Source organism: Enoplosus armatus, chromosome 14, assembly GCF_043641665.1.
Source record: "Enoplosus armatus isolate fEnoArm2 chromosome 14, fEnoArm2.hap1, whole genome shotgun sequence".
Classification (NCBI taxonomy): domain Eukaryota; kingdom Metazoa; phylum Chordata; class Actinopteri; order Centrarchiformes; family Enoplosidae; genus Enoplosus; species Enoplosus armatus.
Genome location: NC_092193.1, coordinates 93,042 through 118,235, shown reverse-complemented (window position 1 = coordinate 118,235; position 25,194 = coordinate 93,042). Strand labels below are relative to the sequence as shown.

The 25,194-nt window shown below is 43.6% G+C and overlaps 3 protein-coding genes across 4 annotated transcripts; all 3 read left to right on the top strand.

Annotated features, from left to right (window-relative positions):
• Positions 1 to 505: 505 nt before the first annotated feature.
• c14h7orf25 (chromosome 14 C7orf25 homolog) lies at positions 506 to 3,587 on the top strand. Of its 2 annotated transcripts, XM_070918942.1 has the most exons (3): positions 506 to 772; positions 2,145 to 2,880; positions 2,979 to 3,587. In XM_070918942.1, exons 2-3 carry the CDS (start codon positions 2,161 to 2,163, stop codon positions 3,327 to 3,329), a joined length of 1,071 nt encoding a protein of 356 aa, XP_070775043.1. In that variant the 5' UTR covers positions 506 to 772; positions 2,145 to 2,160; the 3' UTR covers positions 3,330 to 3,587. The 2 variants fall into 2 exon arrangements, with proteins under 2 accessions (XP_070775043.1, XP_070775042.1); XM_070918941.1 differs by having other exon boundaries at positions 513 to 772; positions 2,145 to 3,587.
• A 635-nt stretch (positions 3,588 to 4,222) lies between these two features.
• LOC139296282 (uncharacterized) lies at positions 4,223 to 12,462 on the top strand. Its single transcript, XM_070918649.1, has 8 exons — positions 4,223 to 4,334; positions 4,830 to 4,920; positions 6,574 to 6,740; positions 9,689 to 9,819; positions 9,983 to 10,089; positions 10,277 to 10,411; positions 11,707 to 11,784; positions 12,380 to 12,462. The coding sequence occupies exons 3-8, from the start codon at positions 6,663 to 6,665 to the stop codon at positions 12,460 to 12,462; spliced, it is 612 nt and encodes a 203-aa protein (XP_070774750.1). The 5' UTR covers positions 4,223 to 4,334; positions 4,830 to 4,920; positions 6,574 to 6,662.
• A 2,091-nt stretch (positions 12,463 to 14,553) lies between these two features.
• LOC139296958 (E3 ubiquitin-protein ligase RNF31-like) lies at positions 14,554 to 21,134 on the top strand. Its single transcript, XM_070919532.1, has 9 exons — positions 14,554 to 14,603; positions 14,741 to 14,830; positions 14,973 to 15,078; positions 17,106 to 17,224; positions 18,741 to 18,854; positions 18,972 to 19,038; positions 19,112 to 19,205; positions 19,373 to 19,541; positions 20,363 to 21,134. The coding sequence occupies exons 2-9, from the start codon at positions 14,753 to 14,755 to the stop codon at positions 20,489 to 20,491; spliced, it is 876 nt and encodes a 291-aa protein (XP_070775633.1). The 5' UTR covers positions 14,554 to 14,603; positions 14,741 to 14,752; the 3' UTR covers positions 20,492 to 21,134.
• The last annotated feature ends 4,060 nt before the right edge of the window (positions 21,135 to 25,194 follow it).

Sequence of the window (25,194 nt, the reverse complement as noted above, 5' to 3'; positions counted from 1 at the left end):
CCTCAGACACCAGATTTAAAAACTCTGTATACTGAAACACAGTGATTAACCTGGGGGTGAGAGGGTTAATCAGCACTGTGTGAATGTAATGTTCATTTATATGTGAAAGTCCTGCACTCCAGCTTTCACTGGAATGTAAATATACAGATAAACACATGAACATGCATGTGCAGGTTTCTGCTGAAAGATCCAAAGATCCATCAACAGATCATTCAGGTTCTGCAGTTTGTAGCCACAGAGTAGAACCAACAAACTTCAAATGTATTGAGTGTGTAAACTGTCAAATTGTATATGAATGTCTTTGGAAACAAAGTTCTGGTCTGTAGTGACTCAGTCTCTGTTCAGTCTTCAGGATTTAGTACTTGAAATAATGTCAATACACTCATGTGGGTTCCTGCTTAGCTAAGCATTCTGGGTAATGAGAGAGTGGACAAACAAACATTGACATCCCTATTAAACCTTCAAAGTAAGAGGAAAAGAAAGTGAATACAGAGATTATTGTGAGAAACCGGAGATAATATTGACCAGATACAACTGGTCTGTGTTCTTCTGGTGTTGCATAAACTGCTGCCATGCTGTCCATTAAGTTCACCAACTCTATAGGGTGGCAGTGATGTAACACTGAGGATGTCAGCTGCCGTTAAATAACAAGAAGAAGAAGAAGCCTCTTGACAGCGAAGCAGAAGAAGTCGTCGTCAGTTAGCATTAGCTGTGAAGTTAGCTGATTTCTGGAGACAAACCGGCTGGTTAAAGTTCACACGTCACTGCTGCCGTAAGTCAACGTCATATTTGTTTTCTGAACGTTTTAAAGTGTTGCATCTCTTTTTAAAAAGACCGGAAATACGACATGATAAACTTCAGACTTGCTGAGTTAAGCTAACCGGCTGCAGCTAGCTGGCTGACGTCATATTTCACAGTAAGGTAACGTAACAGAGTTAGCTAACGAGCTGATGTTAATGTTCAGGTTTAATGAAAAAATGTAACAGTTCTGTTTTGTCTGTCTGTGTGGTTAAATAAAGGTTTATAAAATGAGCAGTTTACAGTAAAGAGACGGTTTGACAAGTCTACAGTCACACCAGACTCCATTTAAAAAAAGTGAAATTTACAGATTAAAGACTGGTCAGGATTATTTCCTGTGTGTTGGTGTACAAATAAGAAGTAAAACATTCAAACTGTCTTTTACCTCTGCAGTTAAACTGAGATAAGACTCAGAGTTCATCTGTTCAGATATTATCATAGAGGATTAGTTTTAAATGTGTGTGTATCACAGAATCACCTCAGTTATGATTCATTGCCCTCATGTAAAACGTGTGGCCTCTTTGAATCAGTCAAACACAATGATAGTTAGGAAATGTACTTCAGTTATCAAAAGAGCAGGAATGATCAATCATTGATTGACAGAAAATTAATCAGCAATTTTTTTGTTAAACGATTAATAGTTTAACTAAACTAAATCTCTTTGAGTTTTGGACTCTGAGACATTGTGATGAGCACTTTTCACTGTTTTCTGACATTTTATGGACTAAACAATGAATTGTGAAAAGAACAGTCAGATTAATGGATAATGAAAGTAATCGTTAGTTTATGCCTGAAAAAAACTTGTCGACCAAAAATAAACAATATAGTCTTGAATTCATCTGCTGTTGTTTCAATGTGTCAGATACTTATTGAACATTTCATATCTTATGCTTTTATAAACATTTCTTTTACTGTCATCAGAGAGTCTTTGTTCTCATCGAATCCCTTGATTATTGTCTCATTCTGAGGTCACAATTACAATAAAAGGGAGAAAGATGTTTCTGGTGTTTCTGTTATTTTGTCCACCTTCACTGATATAAATAGGGTGGACAAAATAATAGAAACACATCTCAGTTCAACAGCAGCACAAACTATCTCCACAATGATCCAACAAGTGAATCAACACTGAATGCTGTGAGTGGTCCCAATAAACTGGACACTGAGTGAACATGTCCAGGTAACAGGGTACCTTTTAATTATAAATGTCTGGAAGTCCACCTGTAGCTCCAGGTGTTATCTTGATGTAACTTCTGTTGTTTATTTCTTATCGTGAATCATCAGTAAATGAATTCAGTCATGTTCAGGTGTTGACCTGTCTGTCTGTCTGTCTGTCTGTCTGTCCTCAGGTATTATGTAGGAGTCATGTCTCTGCAGGTGACATTGCAGCAGAGAATCAGCTCTGCTCAGGTGTTACTGCAGCGGGCGGAGCAGCTTTGTCAGGGTGTGGAGGGTCACCAGAAGCTCTGTGGTAAACTGCGAGCAGAGCTGCGCTTCCTGCGGCGGGTGGAAGCCGGAGAGCTGCAGGTCAAAGAGTCCCACCTACACAGCACCAACCTGACTCACCTGACAGCCATTGTGGAGTCGGCCGAGAGTCTGGAGGGTGTGGTCGCTCTGCTGCATGTTTTCACTTACCAGGATGCTGCCGGTTGCAGGCAGACGCTGGTGGTGGACGTGGTGGCTAACGGGGGACACACCTGGGTGAAGGCGGTGGGCAGGAAGGCGGAGGCTCTGCACAACATCTGGCAGGGGCGGGGCCAGTATGGAGACAAGAGCATCATCAGGCAGGCAGAGGACTTCCTGCAGGCCAGCCGCCAGCAGCCCGTCCAGTACCAACACCCCCACATTGTCTTCGCCTTCTACAATGGGGTCTCCTGCCCCATGGCCGACCGCCTCAGGGACATGGGCATCTCTGTCCGCGGGGACATCGTCGCCGTCAACGCTGTGGTGACGGAGGAGGGAGGAGACGAGGAGGAACAGGAGGAGGACAAGGAGGAGGAGCCAGCTGAAGATAATGAGGAGGAGTCTGAGCTGACCCGAGTCGACCGTGGCACGGTGGTGGCCAGCCTGGCGTTTCCTGTTCAGGTGCAGGTGGAGGAGTGTCAGCGCGTTAACCTAGATATCACCACGCTCATCACATACGTGTCATCGCTAAGTCATGGCCGCTGTCACTTCACTTTCAGGGAGCCGGTGCTGACGGAGCAGGCGGCCCAGGAGCGCCGCCTGCAGGTACTGCCGCAGCTCGACGCCTTCATACAGGGGAAGGAGCTGTTCGCCTGCCGCGCCGCCGTCCACGACTTCCAGGTGATCCTGGACACGCTGGGGGGGGCGGGCGAGAAGGAGCGTGCTCAGAAGCTGCTTGCTCGCCTCCATCTGGTGGACGACCGGCCGTCAGAGCGCACACTGCACCTCACGCCCAGTGCCAAGGTCAACCGACGCTCGCTCATGATCTTCGGCACAGGAGACTCGCTGAGAGCTGTTACCATGACGGCAAACAGCCGATTCGTCAGGGCGGCGGCCAATCAGGGCGTTAGATACAGCGTGTTCATCCACCAACCAAGAGCTCTTACTGAGGGCAAAGAATGGAGGGCCACGCCCATCTGAGACTGAGACTTCTGGTGCAGGGGCTGATGGGAGCTTGAGTTTGTTAGCTGATAATAAATGTGTAATAATAATCTTGAGTTAAATCAAATGTTTCTGAAATAAATCTGAGTTCATGTAAACATAATCTGATCAGCTGACTGTTGATATGTTTGTTGAATGATTTCAGAATCTATATTCAAAGATCAATAAAGCATCACAGTCACTTCTTGCTGTCTGTCATTTGTTACAGGAGGTCACATTGGGTCAGGTCACCAGGTAGCAGACAGGTGTGTCCTCATGCTGCATTCTCCTCAAATTGTTCAAACAATAATTACGAGCAGTGGAGTGGGAAAAACGGTTCACATCAACCTCCTGCTGCGTCGGAGATGGACCACCATCTTGGAGTCCTGAACGCTCTCAGCTTGTTACTATGAGAACAATTCCCATCATTCGCATTCTGCCGACATGACATGAATGTAGCATGAGGCTCACTGAACTCGCACATGATGAAGATTGATCATCCTAACAACACTTCAACTCTTATCAAAATCAAAATCTATAAAGTGGTTTAATAGACGTAGTTAAAGTTACTGATAGTAAAGAATGCAAAATCATCAGAAGATGAAACCGTTCAAGAGTTGGAAAAAAGGAGTCTTAGGTAGATAAGCTAACTTCTCCTACTTATTCCCTTTTGAAAACCAGTTTGATTATGTTAAAATTACCTGAAAACAGCTGTTTTTTGGGGCTAATAAAAAGTATGTAGCGCTCTCGCAAATCTCCGTGCTTTTAATCTGAAACTCTGGAAGCGGACGTGGGTGTGTCATGTTTAAATGAATGTCTCCGAAAGGCAGCCAGCCTGTTAGCCTGCTAGCAGGTAATATAACAGTTTATGAGTTGAGTTTTTGGATAAAATGCCAAGAGTTGGAGCTGAGGTAGAGCTGCGGACTCTAACGGAGGTGAGAACAAAACTTTCCTCCTTCGACTTCAATTCAAAATCATACCTTTTCAGTTAAAAAACAAGTTAGCGTCTCCCGACATGCTGCTAACCGGCTAACGAGCGATGCCAACAGGGAAGATCAATTAGGATACAGTTAGAAGTGTTAGCTTAGTTAGCTAAATGCTAAAAACAACAAGAATAATATAAATAATAGAACTAAAGAAATAACCTGGTCAATGTCTTCCTCTCCCCTCCTCCTTCTCCTATTACTACTCTCTTCTCCTCCTGTTCCTGCTCGTCTCCTCTGCTGCTCCTCTCCTCTCTCCACCTGTCCTGTCTTGCTCTTCCCCTCCGCCTCCTCCTCCTGCTTCTCCTGGTGCTCCCCTTGCTCCTGCTCCTCCCCTCCTCTCTCCTCCTGTCCTGTCTTGCTCTTCCCCTCCGCCTCCTCCTCCTGCTTCTCCTGGTGCTCCCTTTGCTCCTGCTCCTCCCCTCCTCTCCTCCTGCTCCTTCTCAGTGTCAGTACAGTTCTCCAGTAGCAGCTCTGTCTGATCTTCAGAGGGTCCGCTCACTATTCTCTGATCTTCGTCTCTATGTGGACTTTTACTGTAAGTGGAAAATATGTCTAATGTTACTACTGTTCTACTGTTTCATTTCAGTCAGCAGTAAAGCTCAGGCTGTATTTGAAGCCGCCTACTACATACTACAGACAGATGGAGTATGTACTACATACTACAGACGGACGGAGTATGTACTACATACTACAGACGGACGGAGTATGTACTACATGCTACAAACAGATGTGGTATGTACTACATACTACAGACGGACGAGGTATATACTACATACTACATACTACAGACGGACGGAGTATGTACTACATACTACACACTACAGGCGGACGGAGTATGTACTACATACTGCATATGCAGTATGAAACTGTCAAATCGATTCATTTTGCAGTACGCCCGGCCAGGAATGCGAAAGTAATAATATGGATCAGGGAAATGAGAGAGAAAGCCATACGATGTTTTAAATTTGTAGTTAGTTGCTGATCACACATCGTACGCTTTTTAGAACAGCATTTGTTGGAAAGCTAGACACTGATGGCTAATGAGCTATCACAGGCTGTATGCAGTAAACTGCAAGCTAATGTTAGCTAACTGGCTAACTTCTATGGTAGGATCAGAAGTGCTGCTGCCTTAAGAAAGTCTGAACAAACTTTTAAATGAGGCCTTGTAGATCTAATATGAGTGAAGATTCAGTAACTGGGTTGTTTATTTGTTCAGAGAGTTTGGTGACTGCTGAGGTGAAATAATTGAAAGTTTATGTATCATTAATGGCAATCCACCTACAGCGCCTTGCATTGTGGGACACGGTATGCGAGGTAGACTGGTGCGATGCAGACTGGAGATTTTTTCCAATCAGTACGATATCCGGTTGTTTTTGACAAACCGCATATTTTGCTTTTGTTTGCATACTACATGCTACATTTTGGCCAAATCAGTACATACTGCCGGTATAGTAGGCGGTTTAAATACAGCCTCACACTATTGTAGCACTTCCTGCACGTCTTTCACAATAAAAGCTTTTCATGTAAACCCAGACTACCGATAAATAGTTTTCAAAGTCTCCCCCTGAGGAGGCGCCTCTGGCTTAGACATTTATTATCAATCATAAAAGCCACTGACACACCATTTATGATTAATGATTAATATAGCAGAAGATGAAGGTGTCATGTTTTCTCCTCTGACAGGTTTTCCAAACAGAGAGAAGAAGAAGCTGGTTTACCTGGCTGGGACTGTTCCTGTTCACTATGAAGGTGTGCTGTATATCAACAGCTGCACATCTTGTATAAAACATCTAAACCGCTAAATAACCCAAAAAATATACAACTGATCTAGACTGGATCTGTCTGGTCTCATCTGGTCTGGATCTGTCTGGTCTGGAGCAGTCTTGACTGGATCAGTCTGGTCTCATCCGGTCTGGAGCAGTCTGAACTGGATCAGTCTGGTCTGGTCTCATCCTGACTGGATGAGTCTGATCTGGACTGGATCTGTCTGGTCTCATCTGGTCTGGATCAGTCTGGACTGGATCAGTCTGGTCTGGTCTCATCTGATCTGTTTTGGGGTGGGTTTATTCTTGTTCAGTCTGGTTTATTTTGTTCTGGTCTGATCTGTTCATGTGTAGCCCAGTCTATCCTGGCCAGTCTGGTCTGATCTGGTTTAGTTGACTCTTTGATGTCATGTGTGTCTTTACAGGAAGTGAGTATAATATACCAGTGTGCATCTGGCTTCATGAAACCCATCCGGTGTCCCGACCTCGCTGTTATGTCTGTCCCTCGGTCTCCATGGTGATCAACCCGTCCTGCCCCTGGGTCGACGCCTCCGGTAACATCAGTCTGGACGGACTGAAAAACTGGACTCATGTAAGACACACTGAGCATGCTCAGTTGGACTGGGGTAATTAATCTGGTTAGATAGCTGGTTAGTTAGATGGTTATCTGTCCATTTTCTGTTGCTTACCCATGTCCATGTAGCGAGGCAGCAGGCTAAGCAAAATACTCTTCCTGGGGGATCCTGCGGTGTTCCCAGACCTGATGGTATATGTAATCCCCTCCTTTCCCTATGTGGAGAGTATCAGTAAGGTCAACTCAGGAATGCACCTCTGCATGTTGTGGAGGATGTGGTTCTACTGGCTTGCAGCATGGCCTGCATGGACAAACTCCCCGGACCCCATCCAGGATCCATGCAAGAGTAAACAGATGATCCAGGACTGGGACAGAGTCTGAGACACTTTTCCAGGGAGGCTGAGCAGTGTACCCCGATAGTTGTAACTCACCCTCTGGTCCACTTTTTAAAGATATGAACCACTACCTCAGTCTGCCAGTATACAGCAACTATATCAGCATTTCTCCTCCTTTCTGAAAACAGTGTGGGTAGACCAACTGAAAGTTCTTCTCATGACCACCCTGAACTCCTCCCACACCTTAGTTATTACTTCTGTGACCGCAGAAGCTGCCCTCTCTCTGCTCCTCTGTGCCAACCAAGCCCAAAAGGATTTCTTCTAGAGCTCGATGGCCCGGGATGCAGCAAGAATTCCTCCAGGAAGTTTGTTAAAGACCTGATGGAACAGGGCTTCAACCAGACGTTCCCAGTTTGCCCTCACTACCTGTTTGGGTTTACCAGGTCTGTCTGGCAGTTGCCACCACCACCTGATCCCCAGGCGGCATCTTCTCCAGGACCCAACTCAGAGACTCCAAGAAGGCCAGATACTGTTCTATTTATATATATTCCCTAGAACCAGTTCTTGCAGCTTGGGGTCAGCATGTCAAAGTCCCTGCTCCATAAAGGTCTTGGAATCTCTTGTAGTCTCAGGGTGTCTGCAGGGTCTTAAAAAGTATTAAAAAATCAGAATCAGAATCAGAATCAGAAACTGTTTATTGCCAAGTAACATACATTACAAGGAATTTGCTGTGGTCTGAAGGTGCTATTGTTTTGATAACAAATAAGTAGAATATAAAAGCTAAAATAAGAATAAGAATAAAAATAAAAATAAGATAAGATAAATAACAACAGTGCAGCGACCAGAATAAAGTAAAGTGTCCAGGTAAAGTGTCCAGTAGGGGGTGGGTGCGTTAATGTAACGCAGGGGGGACAGGGGTGATGTACGTTAATATAACGTATAAGTAGTGTTTGTGTTCGGGGGGGGGGGGGTCAATGTAAGTTCGTCAGGTTGACTGCAGAGGGGAAGAAACTGTTTTTGTGGTGGGAGGTTTTGGTCCTGATGGACCGCAGCCTCCTGCCAGAGGGGAGGGGGTCGAACAGATGGTGTCCGGGGTGGGAGGGGTCGGCAGCGATCTTCCCTGCTCTCCTCAGGGTCCTGGAGGAGTACAGGTCCTGAAGAGATGGGAGGTTGCAGCCGATCACCCTCTCTGCAGAGCGGATGATACGCTGCAGTCTGCGTCTGTCCTTGGTGGAGGCAGCAGCGTACCAGATGGTGATGGAGGAGGTGAGGATGGACTCTATGATGGCAGTGTAGAAGTGAACCAGCATTGTTTGTGGCAGGTTAAACTTCCGCAGCTGCCTCAGGAAGTACATCCTCTGTTGGGCTTTCTTGATGAGGGAGCTGATGTTCAGCTCCACAGTGTCCACTGGAGAGTCACACAGGGTGATGGGGGCGGGTGGGGCTGCGCTCTTCCTGAAGTCTACGACCATCTCCACTGTCTTTGAAGCGTTAAGCTCCAGGTTGTTGTTGTTGCACCAGGTCACCAGATGGTCAATCTCCCACCTGTAGGCAGACTCATCCTTTCCAGAGATGAGTCCGATGAGTTGAAGAACGAGTGAGAGCTGCAACCATTAAATGAGAAAGAATAGGTTCTTTATAATAAAAATACAGAACCTAAAGAGGCGTTCATGAGTTGGTTTGCTGGTGGCGGGTAAATGAATGGAACCGGGTTACAGGAACTTCTCTTCTTCTACTACTTCTTCTCAACCCTACTTTGCTCTTCAATTTCACATCTATGACAATTTTTTTTACTTTTAAGGTGATTAAGACAGGTTAGGTTAGAGTAATGGATTGTACTGAACAGGTGTTGTACTGGACTGAGAGGTGTTTCTAATATTTTGTCCACCCCATATACAATTGTGAATGCAGTCCAGTACAACACCACCACTAACTATGGCCTCAATAATAAACATATAGTTGAATTAACATCTCTACGACAGTGTCAACAAAAACATTGTAATCTTCCTAATTGTAGAACAGATCTGTTGGATTGGATTTCATGAAACTGTATAGGTGTGTTTGAAATAGGCCTAATAATAAGAATAATGATAATAAGCGCTTATTCATGTACGCTTATTTATATTGCAATATTTATCCATCGAGGCATGACAGCAGACTTATTCAAACATGTCAGGGCTAAGCCCTGGATCTCCACTGAGCCTTTCCTGCTAGCCACAAAGCCGCTATGGGACGCAGACAGCAGGTCTCTATAGCAGATTTCTGTGCTACACCACCGTCCGTACCCCCCACCGCTGAAGTTGCTACAACAGCCACTGCTTCATCATCTACTGCTGACCTCCGGGAGGGTCTGTGTGTCTCAACACAGCGGCAAAACACCAATCCTTCAACCCTAATGATGCTCATTCATATATTACTTTTTATCAAAGTTCATTGGTCAAATACTGGTTATACAAGTACACGTAGTGAAGGTGTTGTGCAAGTGAAAGTATAGTAAATGTAAGTTGTTAAGTCTGTTGTTAATGTAACTGCTTTGAGCTCAAAGTGGTGATGAGATCTTAAAATGTCTTAAAAAGTATTAAATCTAACTTCAGGATTCAGGATAATGTTGTCTATCTCAATTCCTGTCAGGGTGTGTCCAACCTTTCACTGCTCGTGTCAGAGATGAGGCGGGCTTTCCAGAAGGACACGCCCCTTTATGCCAGGTGTCTTGTACAAGCCCCGCTCCCTGCAGATGTGCAGGTGTCACAGCCAACTGGAAGGTCTGACACTGCTCTCTTATAATCCTGTGGTGTTCATGATATGTATCAGAGCTTATTGGTAATAATCAATAACTGAACTCATGTCTGACCTCCTGCTCTCAGTGAACACATGAAGAGAAAATTGTAAAAACAGACATTTTATTTTCATTTTCTCCTCCTGCAGCATCCAGCACCCCACCTCCATCACCTCCTCCCCCTCCCACATCACCTCCTCCTCTCCACACAGCCGTCATCTCTCCCTAACCTCTTCCCACCTGTCTGGACAGAAAGGTAAACTTGTTGTGCATCTGTAATGATCATGTGCATGACGACTGTTCTACAGCAGAGCTAAATGTTAGCTTGTTAGCATGCGAACTGCATGCATGTTAACATATCAACTGTTTAGCATGTTGAATGTAGCATGCGCGTGTGTTTGTCTCTAAAGTGTCCTGATGAAGCCCCTCCCCCTCTGTTGCAGCCAACCAATGGGAGCAGAGCAGGGAGGTTAGGGTGAGGAGGTCATACACTGAGGAACTGCTGGGGATCGACTTCAGTGCTCCTCCTCCTTCATCTTCCTCCTTCAACAACCCCTTCCTGAGCTCCTCCCCCTCAGGTGAGACAGCAGCAGGAAATACCTGAGCTGATGTTAATGAACAGGTTCATGTGACCGCGTCTACAGGTATGGTCACGTGACACTTCATCCTACGAATATTTGCTCTGTCTCCTGTTCACTTAAGCCAGCATGATTGATGAATTCAAGCATGTGTTTCCTGTTTCCAATTGTGAGGCGCCTCCCCAGAGGGGAGAGTTGAAGGGGGGATGAGGAGGGAGAGAGGTGAGGTAAAGATGTGTGAGGTGAAAGGGACAGGTGCATGCAGGTGTTGTAAAAGCTACAGGAAGGTAGTTAATGTAGTTTGTTAGCAGTTGGAGCTGTGACACACAGCTCATGGAGATTATTAAGATACTGATTAAGATAAGATAGTTTTCAGAAAGTCATTGTTATTAATGACACCGGTGGCCTTTAAGTGAACGGCAGTCAGCGTCCTGTTGCTTACTCTGTAGGCGCGAGTAAGTATCGTGGGCAACGGCCAAAACAGTGACGTGACATACACCAGACTGATGTACAATCCTATTTAGGATAATGTTACTATCTGTAATGTTCCTATATTTTATTTGGACCATTGGCTTCGTGATACAAACTAGCTTGCCATATGCAAGCAACCAACACCAGATTCATGCCGCATAGCTAAGTTACAGCTAAACTAAGCTGTAATTTAGGTAATCTGCACGGATCTGGAGTTGGTTGCTTCTTAACGTTAACTGATTAAGTAATTTGCAAATGGCAAGCTAGCCAATTTACCAGCCAGAGTAGCCCTGGGAGTCTGGATGAATTGGTTGATGTTATCCACTCAAGGCAGTATTTTTGCTACGTTAGCTAGCTAGTAATTTGTCTGCGTTTAGCAAGGAAGCTACATGGACTTTGTGTTGAACTGATGTGTTCTGGTGGGTGCCGGTCGTTTGTTAAGTTTCTAAGCTAACGTAGCTAGTGTCGCACACTGTTAGCGCTGTAGGGGAGCTGAGCATGGAGCAGAAGAGAGGCTCAGGCACTCAGAGCACGCATAACATCACATCCTTTGGATTTTCCCGCAAAAAAATAGTCTTTTAGCTAGTAATAAGTCCACAGGCTGCTATACGCAACTAAGAAAGGTAGAGGAAGGACTTATTTTTCAGTTCACACATTGGGAATAAAAAGCGATTTAATACATGTTAATTGTTACATATAGAGCCTTTTAAACACTGATTGACTCTCTTCCCAGTCAAATCTGAACACACAGACAGAGGAGTGTTCAGGTGGGCATCATTCTCTTACACTGTTTATAGTGTATATAGTGGTCCTTGTCTTTGCAGGTGTTCCCCCTGCAGACCCTCTCAGCAGGATGATGGGAGCTCTGAAGCTGGACAGAGAGTCCAGCAGAGACCAGCAGGGTGAGTCAACTGTACAGATGGTCCAATCAGAAGTTGCCAGGGGCAGACATATGGCAGGTTGTGTGGTTCTGGTTCCAGGGTCTGGACCAGCAGCTGGACTGCACCAGGACCTTGGTACTGAGAGACTACAGTCACAACCAGCAGCTGGAGTGGACCATATCAAGGTGAGGTAGACAACTGGGTCTCAGTGGGTCTAGTCTATAGTGTAGTCTGAACCCAGCATAAACAGGTCTTACAGGCAAGCAAACTTGTCACCTTTCGGCGAAATTTGCTGCTTTGAATCCACAATGGGTCACCCCACGTGATTCATGCAGATCTACTGAGGAATATAATAGAGCCTGCCTATTCAAAGCGACTTCCATAAAGACAATGGAGCGCGAACATCTGATGCTGTGGATACGCGTTTGGATGCACCTGCATCGCTCTGTGCATGCGCTGTGACCTGTTTGCATAGAACCATGTAGCCCCCATGAGTAAGAAGTGAACCACTGTTGTAACCCTGAAAACCCAGGGTTAACCCTGAAGTTACCTCGCTAACCCCAAGTCGTGCTTCATAGTACAGGCCTCTGGGCTCATCTCTCTCTTCCTCCTTCAGATGGCAGCTTGTCTTCCTCCGGACCAGGCGTCCATCTTCATGTCTCTGATGACCATGGAGGGGCGGAATTTCAGCCCTGGTGATGTCATGGAGGCGGTCCAACTCAACAGAGATTTCCCATCAGCCCTCAAGTTTCTGACTCACAGCTGTCCCATCTGTCAGGAGCAGGGGACGTTCAGCAAGGTCAGAGATGCATCATCTGACTCAGCCAATCAGAGACCAGACAGCTTTCTTCTCTGTCTGTATTTCCTGTCGATATTCACCATGACTCACTGCTACTGTTTCTTCTCCGTCTGTACTTCCTGTAGATCATCACCATGACTCACTGCTCCTGTTTTCTATGTCAGACATGTTTTAAGACTTTTTTCTCGTCGGCCATTAAAGAGAAAAGCATCGATCAGCTGGTTTGTCCCCAGTGCGGCAGACCTGAGGTCAGAGGTAAGGGAGGGATGGAGGAGTCCATGGACTACTTCAACCTGCTGGACACACAGGTGAGGGGGTCAGAGGTCACCTGGGCACAGAGGTGAGGGGTCAGAGGTCACCTATATATATGATGCGAATAAATAAAAGATGTCAGTGAAAACATTTTAAAACCAGTTTAAACGTGCGGATGTTTTTTATCTCTAGACCAGAGTCTGCAAGGTCCAGTTCTCACTTAGCCTACAATTCCCTGCACCAGAACAGAGCTGTTACCCATAATTATCTCTGGATGTGATCCGGACGACCCGTTAATAGAAGTCCTGAACTGAACCATAATCAGATAATCCTGAGAGCTACGGGACAGTCAAAGTAAAACCTCAAGGGTATCCCACAGCCAGAGGAGGTAAATCTATAATAAAAAATATCAAATCAACAAATTTCTAAACTCCAAACTCAATAAAATAATAAATATTTAATTTTGATGTTATATATGTAATGAAACATTCTTTTCACCTAGATCAGTTCTATAAATACAGGATCAGGATTCTGGGTTGTACCAGCTCTTCATAAATCCTTCAGTTAGAATGTAAAAAATAAACTAACTAACCCTAACCCTAACATTGTCCGGAGGTCAAAGGATTTATTGAACTTTAAACTGTCAGTCCTTTCTGCTTTCACAGAGAAATCTGTGTGCTCAGAGTGAACGTTAGGGTTAACCTCAGCTAACCAACAGGCTTTTTTCGCGTCATGTTTTGTAATTTCAGGTCTGTTGTGTTATTGTAGTGAAATGTAATTTAAAATCTTCCAGATTGACGTCATTATTAAACAGCATTGATCAACTTTCAGGTCAGATATGTTGACCGTACTTTACTCTTCATTCTAAACGGTAGATCAGTCTGTGTCAGTATGTACAGAACTTCTCTGGTTTCCACAATTACTCTGCAGAATTAGAGTTCCCCGAATTTAGAGAGTGAAACCTCTCGTCACACTTACAGTTTGTAATTTGTCCGGGAAAGTCCGGCGTTAACGTTACCTCCTGTACTCTGTTGTTGTGGAAATCCAGAGCATCAGTTGTTTGTTTGTCTGTGTGCAGATCCGTCACTTCCTGCCTCCTCAGATCCACGAACTCTTCCAGAGGAAACTCAGAGATCGAGCTCTGCAGGAAATGCCAAACTTCCGCTGGTGTGCTCATGTAAGGACCTCAGAGATTAGATCCAAACTTCAGAGGCTAGATCAGGACCCCCAGAGGCTAGATCAGGACCTCAGAGATGAGATCTGGACGCCAGAAACTAGATCTGGACGCCAGAAACTAGATCTGGACGCCAGGGACTAGATCAGGACCCCAAGGACTCGATCAAGACCTCAGTGACTCAGATATAATTATCGTTTAGACGCTGGTACTTCTGACATGACCTCTCAGGACTTGATCCTGATCTTGAAGACCTGATCCTGGTGACTCTGGTGATGGTAACAGGACTTTGTGGCCTCTGATACATGTGGTATCACACCTGTTAATGGAGGTGTAAATGCAGCAGAAGACATTGGGACCAGAATGAGATTGGGTCAGTGAGATCACATCTGGCAGTGATCTTGGTCACATTTTGATCAGATCTCAGCAGGTGTAAATTACACCTATACAGCAGGACTTCATTCCGAAGAACCCAGCAAGTTGAAAGGTCACCTGATGACGATCTGCCTCTTTCTGTTAGCTGTTGGTGGTGCTGCTGTCCTTCACCTGAGACCTCCCCACCTGACTCATTTCATACTGAGACCTGATCACAACAGGGACACATATTAACACCAGGTGTGAATATAAAGACCCATTGATTAGATAACTTATCCAGATCCAGATCACGTTACCAGGTGTGAACGGGGCACAACAGTAGTGACTCTGCTGCTTAGCACATCTGTCTCTACCTGTCACCTGTGTGTGTGTTTCAGTGTTCGTTCGGCATGCTTCATGAAGCTGACAGGTTGAGGATGGACTGTCCCAGCTGTAAGAAGAGTACCTGCTGTCAGTGCAGATCACCTGTAAGACACAGACACACACCCACAGCCATGTGTCTCTAGAGTACTTAGACCGTGTACTGAATTCTTATAGCTGGTCACAGATCAGAACCAGGTTCTACTCTAAGTGAGACTGTCAGTAACAAGAACCTGTTTGTTTCTGCAGTGGTCTCCTCAACATCAAGGACTCTCCTGTCACCAGTTCAGAGTCTGGCAGCAGCAGAACCAGCCGGACCAACACAACACCACCCTGCTCAGCTACAACAGCATCGGTACAAACACAACACCACCACCACCAAGACCTGAAACTGGGTCCTCCTAACACTGGGCAGTAATCATTGTTATCTCTGTAGATGGAGGATTGTGTTTTCAGTGCTTACGAGGAAGGTGCAGCTTCCCTGCTGTATCTATGCTGGATTCACTCCACAACCACAACCACATGCCTTGGCCCATATGTTTGGTGAATCAGTGGTTCTGTATAAAATTAACTTAAAATGAACATGTAAATAACACAAGCAATGTTGTGCAACGTGGCCAACAGCAAAGAACTGGCATGACAGTGTTCAGGCATTTGAAGCTGAAACAGCACTACCCTCTACTGGCTGATGAATTATGTGCAGTCATTTTACTACATAAGCTGTGCATGCCTTGTTACACTATATTGCCAAAAGTATTCACTCACCCATCCAAATAATTGAAATCAGGTGTTCCAATCACTTCCATGGCCACAGGTATATAAAATCATGCACCAAGGCATGCAGACTGTTTCTACAAACATTTGTGAAAGAATGGGTCGCTCTCAGGAGCTCAGTGAATTCCAGCGTGGTACTGTGATAGGATGCCACCTGTGCAACAAGTCCAGTCGTGAAATTTCCTCGCTCCTAAATATTCCACAGTCAACTGTCTGTGGTATTATAACAAAGTGGAAGCGATTGGGAACGACAGCAACTCAGCCACAAAGTGGTAGGCCACGTAAAATGACGGAGCGGGTTCAGCGGATGCTGAGGCGCATAGTGCGCAGAGGTCGCCAACTTTCTGCAGAGTCAATCGCTACAGACCTCCAAACTTCATGTGGCCTTCAGATTAGCTCAAGAACAGTGCGTAGAGAGCTTCATGGAATGGGTTTCCATGGCCGAGCAGCTGCATCCAAGCCATACATCACCAAGTGCAATGCAAAGCGTCGGATGCAGTGGTGTAAAGCACGCCGCCACTGGACTCTAGAGCAGTGGAGACGCGTTCTCTGGAGTGACGAATCGCGCTTCACCATCTGGCGATCTGATGGACGAGTCTGGGTTTGGCGGTTGCCAGGAGAACGGTACTTGTCTGACTGCATTGTACCACGTGTAAAGTTTGGTGGAGGGGGGATTATGGTGTGGGGTTGTTTTTCAGGAGCTGGGCTTGGCCCCTTAGTTCCAGTGAAAGGAACTCTGAATGCTTCAGCATACCAAGAGATTTTGGACAATTCCATGCTCCCAACTTTGTGGGAACAGTTTGGGGATGGCCCCTTCCTGTTCCAACATGACTGTGCACCAGTGCACAAAGCAAGGTCCATAAAGACATGGATGAGAGAGTTTGGTGTGGATGAACTTGACTGGCCTGCACAGAGTCCTGACCTCAACCCGATAGAACACCTTTGGGATGAATTAGAGCAGAGACTGAGAGCCAGGCCTTCTCGTCCAACATCAGTGTGTGACCTCACAAATGCACTTCTGGAAGAATGGTCAAAAATTCCCATAAACACACTCCTAAACCTTGTGGAAAGCCTTCCCAGAAGAGTTGAAGCTGCTATAGCTGCAAAGGGTGGACCGACGTCATATTAAACCCTATGGATTAAGAATGGGATGTCACTTAAGTTCATATGCGAGTCAAGGCAGGTGAGCCAATACTTTTGGCAATATAGTGTATGTAATGAGTGGACCTACGATGAGGCCGTTCGGTACATTAATGTTAGTGACACTGCAAACTAACCCACAACAAACTTAACTAAAAGCCACAGAGTCATACTATGGATTTACACACTACCAACTCTAATACAGTTAACTAACAGTTAGCAAACGATTAGCACTACGATGATGAGACTATTCTGAACTCTCTCACTTACTTTATACCAGATGACAGTTGGATAGAGGTGTAGAAGTCTGTAATGTCCCGGAGAGTCTATCAGGTGGGCTGCTTCAGGTGAAAGTGGGCAAATCTGGTGTAGTTCTGATAGAGAAAGAGATAGTAGGGTTGTGTGTGTGTGGTGTTTAATGTGATCTAATGAGATTCTATTCTCTGACTCTAATGTGTTTCTCCTCAGAGTGTCCAAACTGTCAGTTTATCTTCAGTCTTTCTAAAGGAGGCTGTCTTCACTTCACGTGCAGTCAGTGTCAACATCAGTTCTGTGGAGGCTGCCGTCAGCCCTTCACTCCCGGATCTGTGAGTCTATACTAACGATTTCTACCCTGTCAATTTCCACTGTCATTATATCTACTGTGTGAGCGTCTACAGGATGTCCAGCTGATAAAGGGGATCACTCCCTACTTTCTTCTCTTCATCATGAATTACATGATTTTTGTTTTGTTTTTTACTTAGTTAAAACTCTCACTACTGCTCTCACTACTGCCCCTGCCTGAGAAGAGTCTTTATACCGTGATACAGTTAGAAAAGACCGTTATTATGATTTTAATATTTAGTGAAAAGGTTTTTCAACATATTTAGATTTTTAATTAGTTTAGCTTAATATTGATGGAAAGATTTTTATAAAATGTTGTTTAGAGCTTGAAAAAGAAGTTCAAACCCCGCCTACTTTCACACCTGACCAATCACTGTGGAAAGTGTGCCGGGTTGTTGGATTGTTTCACTTTGTTTTTATCAGACTGAGACCTTGATCCTGCAGCTGGATTTGCCAAACTTAACTGTGACACTATGTTCTTCAACCAATCGGTTTAGCAGGTGATGTCACTGATGATGATGTATGTGTCACTCAGTACAATCAGGTGCTGGAGTCTCTCTGCTTCCTCTACTTGTAAACAACACACTGGCAGTGTGAAGAGCTGAGAGCTTTGAACTTTTGTAACAGTCACGCCTGTAACTGTTTTATTACATGCATGTTCTGTGCATTTGACAAATAAAGACCTTGACCCTGTAGTTGGAATGAAAACCTTTTAGACTGTTTGACTGCCCCCTCATGGCACTAATTGAGTGCCTGAGTCACTGGTTTTAGATTTGTCCACATACCTGCCAACTTGTGACCTTTTGGCGACAATCACCGTTTTTTAAGGTCAACCAGGTCATTCATGTGGCTCTTCTGTAAATACAGATCATTCATTCATTCGTTCATTAAGCCTATGAACGTCTGTGTGGAGGATCTAAATGCAGCACTTTCAGTGGACTTTAATGCTCACTGTGCAATCGTCAAGTTGCTGCAGCCGGTGTTTTCTGGTGTTTTCAATCAATCAAGGAGGGAAGGAGGCTGTGGTCATCAAATGTACATGCACTGTTACTGACTTAAAATTACAATAATCTGTGCATAATTCACCAGTGCAATACATATATATGTATATACATTGTTATTATATAGATATTTTTATTTTTCACTTAGATATAAATGTATATATTTTATATATTATTATATTATATCTTTACATACTTCTCATTTCTAAATCTATGCTACTTTCTATTCTTGAATGGGAGCACCTGTAACTTGTGTAATTTCCCCCCAGGGATCAATAAAGTGTCTGATTCTGATTCTGATAGCGAACCGTAACTTGTTAATCAAAGCTATTGTATTATAATCAAAAATTAAGTAGTAGCCTGCTGGACTGAAATGAGGAGTCGGCTGTTTGGCCTGCCCTCATGGAAAACTCTGGAGTTTGCAGGTCTGTGTCCAGATCTCGGCTGTTTTAGATTAAAGACTTTAAAACTGTGTTTCATTTGGACTTTAATCCCTCAGGCCTGCGGTTTCTCTGCCGACTGTGGAGCCAAAGGTCTTCACGCCCACCACCCCAGAAATTGCCTTTACCACCTGAGAGACTGGAGCGTGCCCCGCCTACACCTGCTGCTACAGGTAAGAACCACCTGAGAGACTGTTGCTTTAAGAGCTCATTTGTATGCAGATGATGTGTGGACAGTACTGATGAAGGGTGCGCAGGTGATGAGGTGGACTGTGTTTCTGGTCTCTCAGTATTACAGAGTGTCTCCTACCTGGTTGGAACCAGCCAATGGCAGCTCACCTGATACTAGTCAGACAGGTGAGGTTTCTTCCTGATTATCAGGTGGAATATTTCCCCTTCCAGTTTGATTGACTCGTGTGTTCATTTTCAGGAGTGTGTTTGGTTTTGGAGCTAAGAGACGACGGCAGCAGACGGGAGGAGCCCTGCGGAAGACCTGCTCTACCTGAGTACAGAGGACACTGCCAGTAAGGCCACTGCTCCCAGTAACAGTTTACCAGTCTGATCCCAGTACAGGTTACCAGTCTGATCCCAGTACGGACTGACAGTCTGATCCCAGTCTTAATATATTCATTTAAGAGTTTACCTTTACAGGTGCGTCAGGTGTACAGTCTCCACCCGTCTCTTCCGGCAGGTTGCACTATAAGGAGCGTTTGGTGGAGCTGATCAACCGTTGCCGTGCCGACCCAGCGGTCCTCTTCAGTCCGGCAGAGATGACGGCGGAGCTGCAGCGCTGGCATGTCACTGTGCCGACCAGGAAACCAGACGAACCAGAGCCTCTGTACGCACAGCGCCTCCATCTGGTCAGTAACATCATCATTTTCACTTAAATATTGTAAATGTGTGTATTTTTTATTTTCTATTTCTTATTTTATTTTTTTATATTTTGTACATACTTTTATTTCTAAATTTATGCTACTTTCTACTCTTGAATGGAAGCAACAGTACTGTATAATTTCCTCCCGGGGATCAATAAAGTATTTCTGATTCTGATTCTGATTTCTAATTAGCATAAACACAGTTTATCTCACGATTAAAACAACAACCCCTTAAAAACACCTTCATTTGAAAATCCCTTAATGAACACATGAAGAAGAGTTGAAGGGCTTCATGACTTTTCCCTTAATTTCCTCCTGAACGTGAAACAGTTGACAAATCCATGAATGATGAGTTTAAGGTGTTATTAAGGTTCAGGGATTCAGATATTTAACACGTTTATCAGATATGGACAAATTAATGGAAATATTCACGGATGAATATATATTAAGTGGTAAAAACACCTGAAAATGTACAAAATAACATTACATTACCCCCAAATTTGTAATGTAAAAATGTAATATTTTGAATTAAAGCACAAATTCATATTAAATAAGTTATTATATTACAGTTATTATAGCATAGTACATTAATGGTTTTTTAAGGGGTTTCCTGCATTGATTAAGTGGTTTAAAATTGAGAATAGCATGTAACCATCTCTGAATTGTAAAATAACACATTATTACTTTTAAGGTAAAAACTGAAGATTCAGTTTCACCCAAAAGGAAACCACTTAAACGTTTTTATTCGTGTCATGCCGCCTCCCATCAGCCAATCACAGCACTGGATTCTGTCTGTGTGTCTTCAGGCTCTGACCAATAGCGTCCCTCTCAGGAAGCAGAGACGCTCTCCACTCAAATTCAACGACGACCTCTGCCTTCTGACCTCTGCTGTGGCTCCTGGAGCTCCGCGTCCTCACCTGCTGCTGAGTGACTGACTGACTCTGCCCACTCCAACAAGGCAGCCAATCAGGAGGCAGCGTTCTGTGTCACCATAGTAACCACTAACTTTTATTTCAGTGGGGAAGTTAGATGGTGCTCTTCAGAACACACCCCCATCAGTGATGTCACAGCAGGTGTTCATCTGCTGTGACATCACTGAAAGGGGCGTGGCTAGTCGTAGTTTAGGCTGAGCTGGTGAAAACTAGCGAGACTAAAATTAAATTAAGTTCTCACCTGTCTCCATCCCAGTGACATCATCAGTCTGTCATTTAAAGGACTCCAGCCATTGGCTTCTATTGGCTCATTAGTTGCTGTGGAAACAGACCCAGAGAAACAAATAGACTTTAGTAGAAGAAGAAAGAGAGAAAGAGAGAAAGGGACCAAACATGGAGCGAGCAGCCAATCAGAGTTTAGGCCTGATGTTCACCTTAATGAGCTGAATGTTAATGAGGACTTTGAGACATCGTTCTAACGAGCTAACAATGCTAACGAGTCTCTTCTCAGTATTTCAGTATACACTTCACGTCAATGTGAGCATCAGTTAGCCTTTGTTAGCAAGTGTTAATGCAGGTAAATGAAAGTGTGGAGAGCTATCAGTGTCATTCTTATGCTTCTTTCTGCACTTTAACTGTTTGAATGAATATATTAAGTAAATAATATCTTAATACACTAGCTTCCTGTCTTCTGTTTCCATGACGACCTGTTAAAGTCAGAACATTTGTATGTTTAGTTCATAGACAACATGAAATGGTTTCAGTGACAGTTACACAATTTAAAAATATTAGAAAATCTATTATTAGGTAACTCCATTTTGATTATATCCTAATATCACAAATCACACATTTGCCTCAGGGGACTTTACAGTCTGTACAGCATACGACTGCCCCTGTTATTGTCTTTGTCTGCCTCCATATGTGTAAAGCCTCTCCTGAAAGGCACTATTTCAAGCTATTATTATTATTATTTTGTCCTTAGACCCTCTATTCAGATAAAGAAAAACTCCCCAAAAAACCCTTTAACAGGGAAAAATGTTAGAAAGCTCAGGAGGAGCAGCAGAGGAGGGATCCCTCTCAGGACAGACAGACAGGAAGTAGATCAACACGATGACATGCAGTTAGAAAAAGATTGTAACATATGAGAAACATGGATCCTGGACGACGTTGAGCAACTTCAGGTGTCTACAAACGGACCAGAGTAACCCTAACCCTAACCCCCTGCACCACATATTTGATCATTTGGCATCATTATCAAACTTTAAATGCAGGACAACCAAAGAAATTGAACAGGGAAAGGTGGTTTGATTCAGACTGGAAAACCACTAGGAAAACTTTAAGAAAAGCCTCAAACCAAAAACACAGGAATCCAGACAGCATTAGTCTTAGCCTTAGTTACTGTGAGACTCTAAAACAATATAAAAACACACAGAGCAAAAAATGAACAATATCTACAAAACCAATTACAATGAATTGAAGAGTCTATGGGGTCAAACCAATTCTGCGAAAATTGGAACTTATTTACCAAGAAACGTTACAAGGAACGGTCCATTCAAAATGTAGATACATTTCAGAACTGAAAGATCTTGAAAGAGCTATTAAGAACTATCAGACCCCACTGGATTACCCGTTAACAGAATCAGAGCTGGAAGACAAACTGAAGGACCTGCAGCCCAAAAAAGCATGGGGGCCTGATGGCATCTTAAATTAGATATTAAAATATACCAACAGAAAATGCAAATTGGCCATCCTAAAGATATTCAACTTGGTACTAAGTGTGGGTCATTTCCCTGAAAGCTGGAGTGAAGGGCTGATCACACCCATCTTCAAGAATGGAGACAAATTGGATCCCAACAACTACAGAGGCATCTGTGGAAGTATGGGGAAGTTATTCTAAATTCAAGAATTATAGACTTCCTCATTAAGCACAGTGTCTTAAGCAAAAGTCAGATTGGATTCCCAGCTGAGCACCTGTTCACCCGACACACACTAACTGACAAATACGTAAATCAAAATAAAGACACAGTTCATGCTTGCTTTGTTGATTTCCAGAAAGCTTTTGATTCCGCCTGGCATGAGGGATTACTTCTTCAACTGATAGAAAGTGGTATGGGGGGAAGTCTTTTGATGTCATTAAATCAATATATGAAAATAACAAATTGGAGAAGAACACGCAGATTTCTTCCACAGGGTAGAGGGGTGAAGCAAGGCTGCAACCTCAACCCCACCCTTTTCAATATGTATATTAATGAACTAGCATTGTTATTAGAGTGATCAGCAGTACCTAGTCTCACTCTTCAATACACAGAAATTGTCTGTTTTATGCAGATGACCTGGTCATACTGTGTCCTACTAAAGAGGGTCTTCAACAGAGCCTGGACCTTCTCCATCAGTACTGTCAGACCTGGGCCATAACAGTTAACATGAAGAATACCAAAATTATCACCCTCCAAAAAAGGTTGCAGGGAAATGACCCAACATTTAGAATAGGTGAGACCCAAATAGAAGAAACGAACACCTATACTTACCTCGGTTTACAAATTAGTTCCTGTGAAGGAACTCAAAGAAAAGGCAGAAAGGGCTTTCTATGCCATCAAGCGTTCAGTTCACATCCAAATTCCACTTAGGACATTGCTCAAAATATTCAAATCAGATATAGAATCAATTGCATTGTATGGCAGTGAGGTATGTGGCCCCTTACTAACAAACTCTGCATGCAGAGCTGAACTGGTATTCAAGTATTCAAAGAAGATCTATCACATTCTGGAGCCATATTAAAAAGAGCGACCCTGCCTGTTACCATTGTAAAACCCTTGCATAAAGCCAGCCAACATGTCCTGAGGCTGGCAGACCTTTCACCTTCTGACATCACAAACGCCAGCCAGCCTCAGAGCAGTTACATCATCACTCAAGATTAGACCGTACCTAATTATAACTAAAGAAAACGAAAACACATACATACACATATATATATATATATATATATATATACACACACAGCAGGGGAAATAAGTATTGAACGCATCAACATTTTTCTTAGTAGGTATATTTCTGATGGGGCTATTGATAATTTTCACCAGATGTCGGTAACAACCCAAGTAACCCACACATACAAAGAAATCAAAACAAATAAGTCCATAAATTCAGTTATGTGTAATAAAGTGGAATGACACAGGGAAAAAGTATTGAACACGCTTGCTGAAATTTATTTAATACTTAGTAGAAAAGTCTTTGTTGGTAATGACAGCTTCAAAGAGGCCTCCTGTATGAAGAAACTAGTCGCATGCATTGCTCAGGTGTGATTTTTGCCCATTCTTCCACACAAACTGTCTTCAAGTCTTGAAGGTTCCGGAGGCCTCTTCTATGGATTCTGATCTTCGGTTCTTTCCATATATTTTCAATTGGATTCAAGTAGGGTGATTGACTGGGCCATTCTAGCAGCTTTATTTTCTTTCTCTGAAACCAACTGAGAGTTTCCTCGGCTGTGTGTTTGGGATCATTGTCTGAAATGTCCACCCTCGTTTCATCTTCAGCATCCTGGTAGATGGCAGACTCTTATCAAGAATGTCTCGGTACATTTCTCCATTCATCCTCCCTTCAATTATATGAAGTCTGCCAGTACCATATGCTGAAAAACAGCCCCACACGATGATGTTCCCACCTCCAAACTTCACTGTTGGTATGGTGTTTTTAGGGTGATGTGTAGTGCCATTTCTCCTCCAAACATCGTGTGTGCTATGACATCCAAAGAGTTCAATTTTGCTCTCATCTGACCAGATTATATTCTCCCAGTATTTCATAGGCTTGTCCAAATGTTGTGCAGCAAACTTTAATCGAGCTTCAACATGCTTTTTCTTCAGCAATGGTGTCTTGTGTGGTGAGTGTGCATAGAGGCCATGGCGGTTGAGTGCATTACTTATTGTTTTCTTTGAAACAACTGTACCTGCTAATTCCAGGTCTTTCTGAAGCGCTCCGTGAGTGGTCCTTGGTTCTTGGACAACTCTTCTGATTATTCTTTTGACCCCGAAATCTTGTGAGGAACACCTGGTCGTGGCCGCTTTATGGTGAAATGATGTTCTTTCCACTTTCGGATAATGACCCCAACGGTGCTCACTGGAACACTCAAAAGTTTAGAAATACATCTATAACCAATGCCATCAGTATGTTTTGCAACAATAAGGTTGCAAAGGTCTTGAGAGAGGTCTTTGCTTTTACCCATCATGAGATGCTTCTTGTGTGACATCTTGGTAATGAGAAACCTTTTTATAGGCTATCAATTAGGACTAAAGCAGCTGATATTAATTTGCACTGATGGGGGCAGGATTGCTTCCTAAATACTGACAGATTTCAGCTGGTTTCTTGGCTTCCCATGCTTTTTTGCACCTCCTTTTCTTCATGTGTTCAATATTTATTCCCCGTGTTAGTCCACTTTATTACACATAACTTAATTTATGGACATATAGGTTTTGATTTCTTTGTATGTGCGGACTACTTGGGTTGTTACTGACATCTGGTGAAAATTTCATGTCAACAGCCCCATCAGAAATATATTTACTTAGAAAAATGTTGATGCGTTCAATACTTATTTCCCCTGCTGTATATTTTTTTTATAGACTAATGGCAGTCTTTATTGTCCCTACTATTAACATGTCTTTATTTTATTTCTATTGTACTAATACTAACTTGATTACTTATATTACTGACGT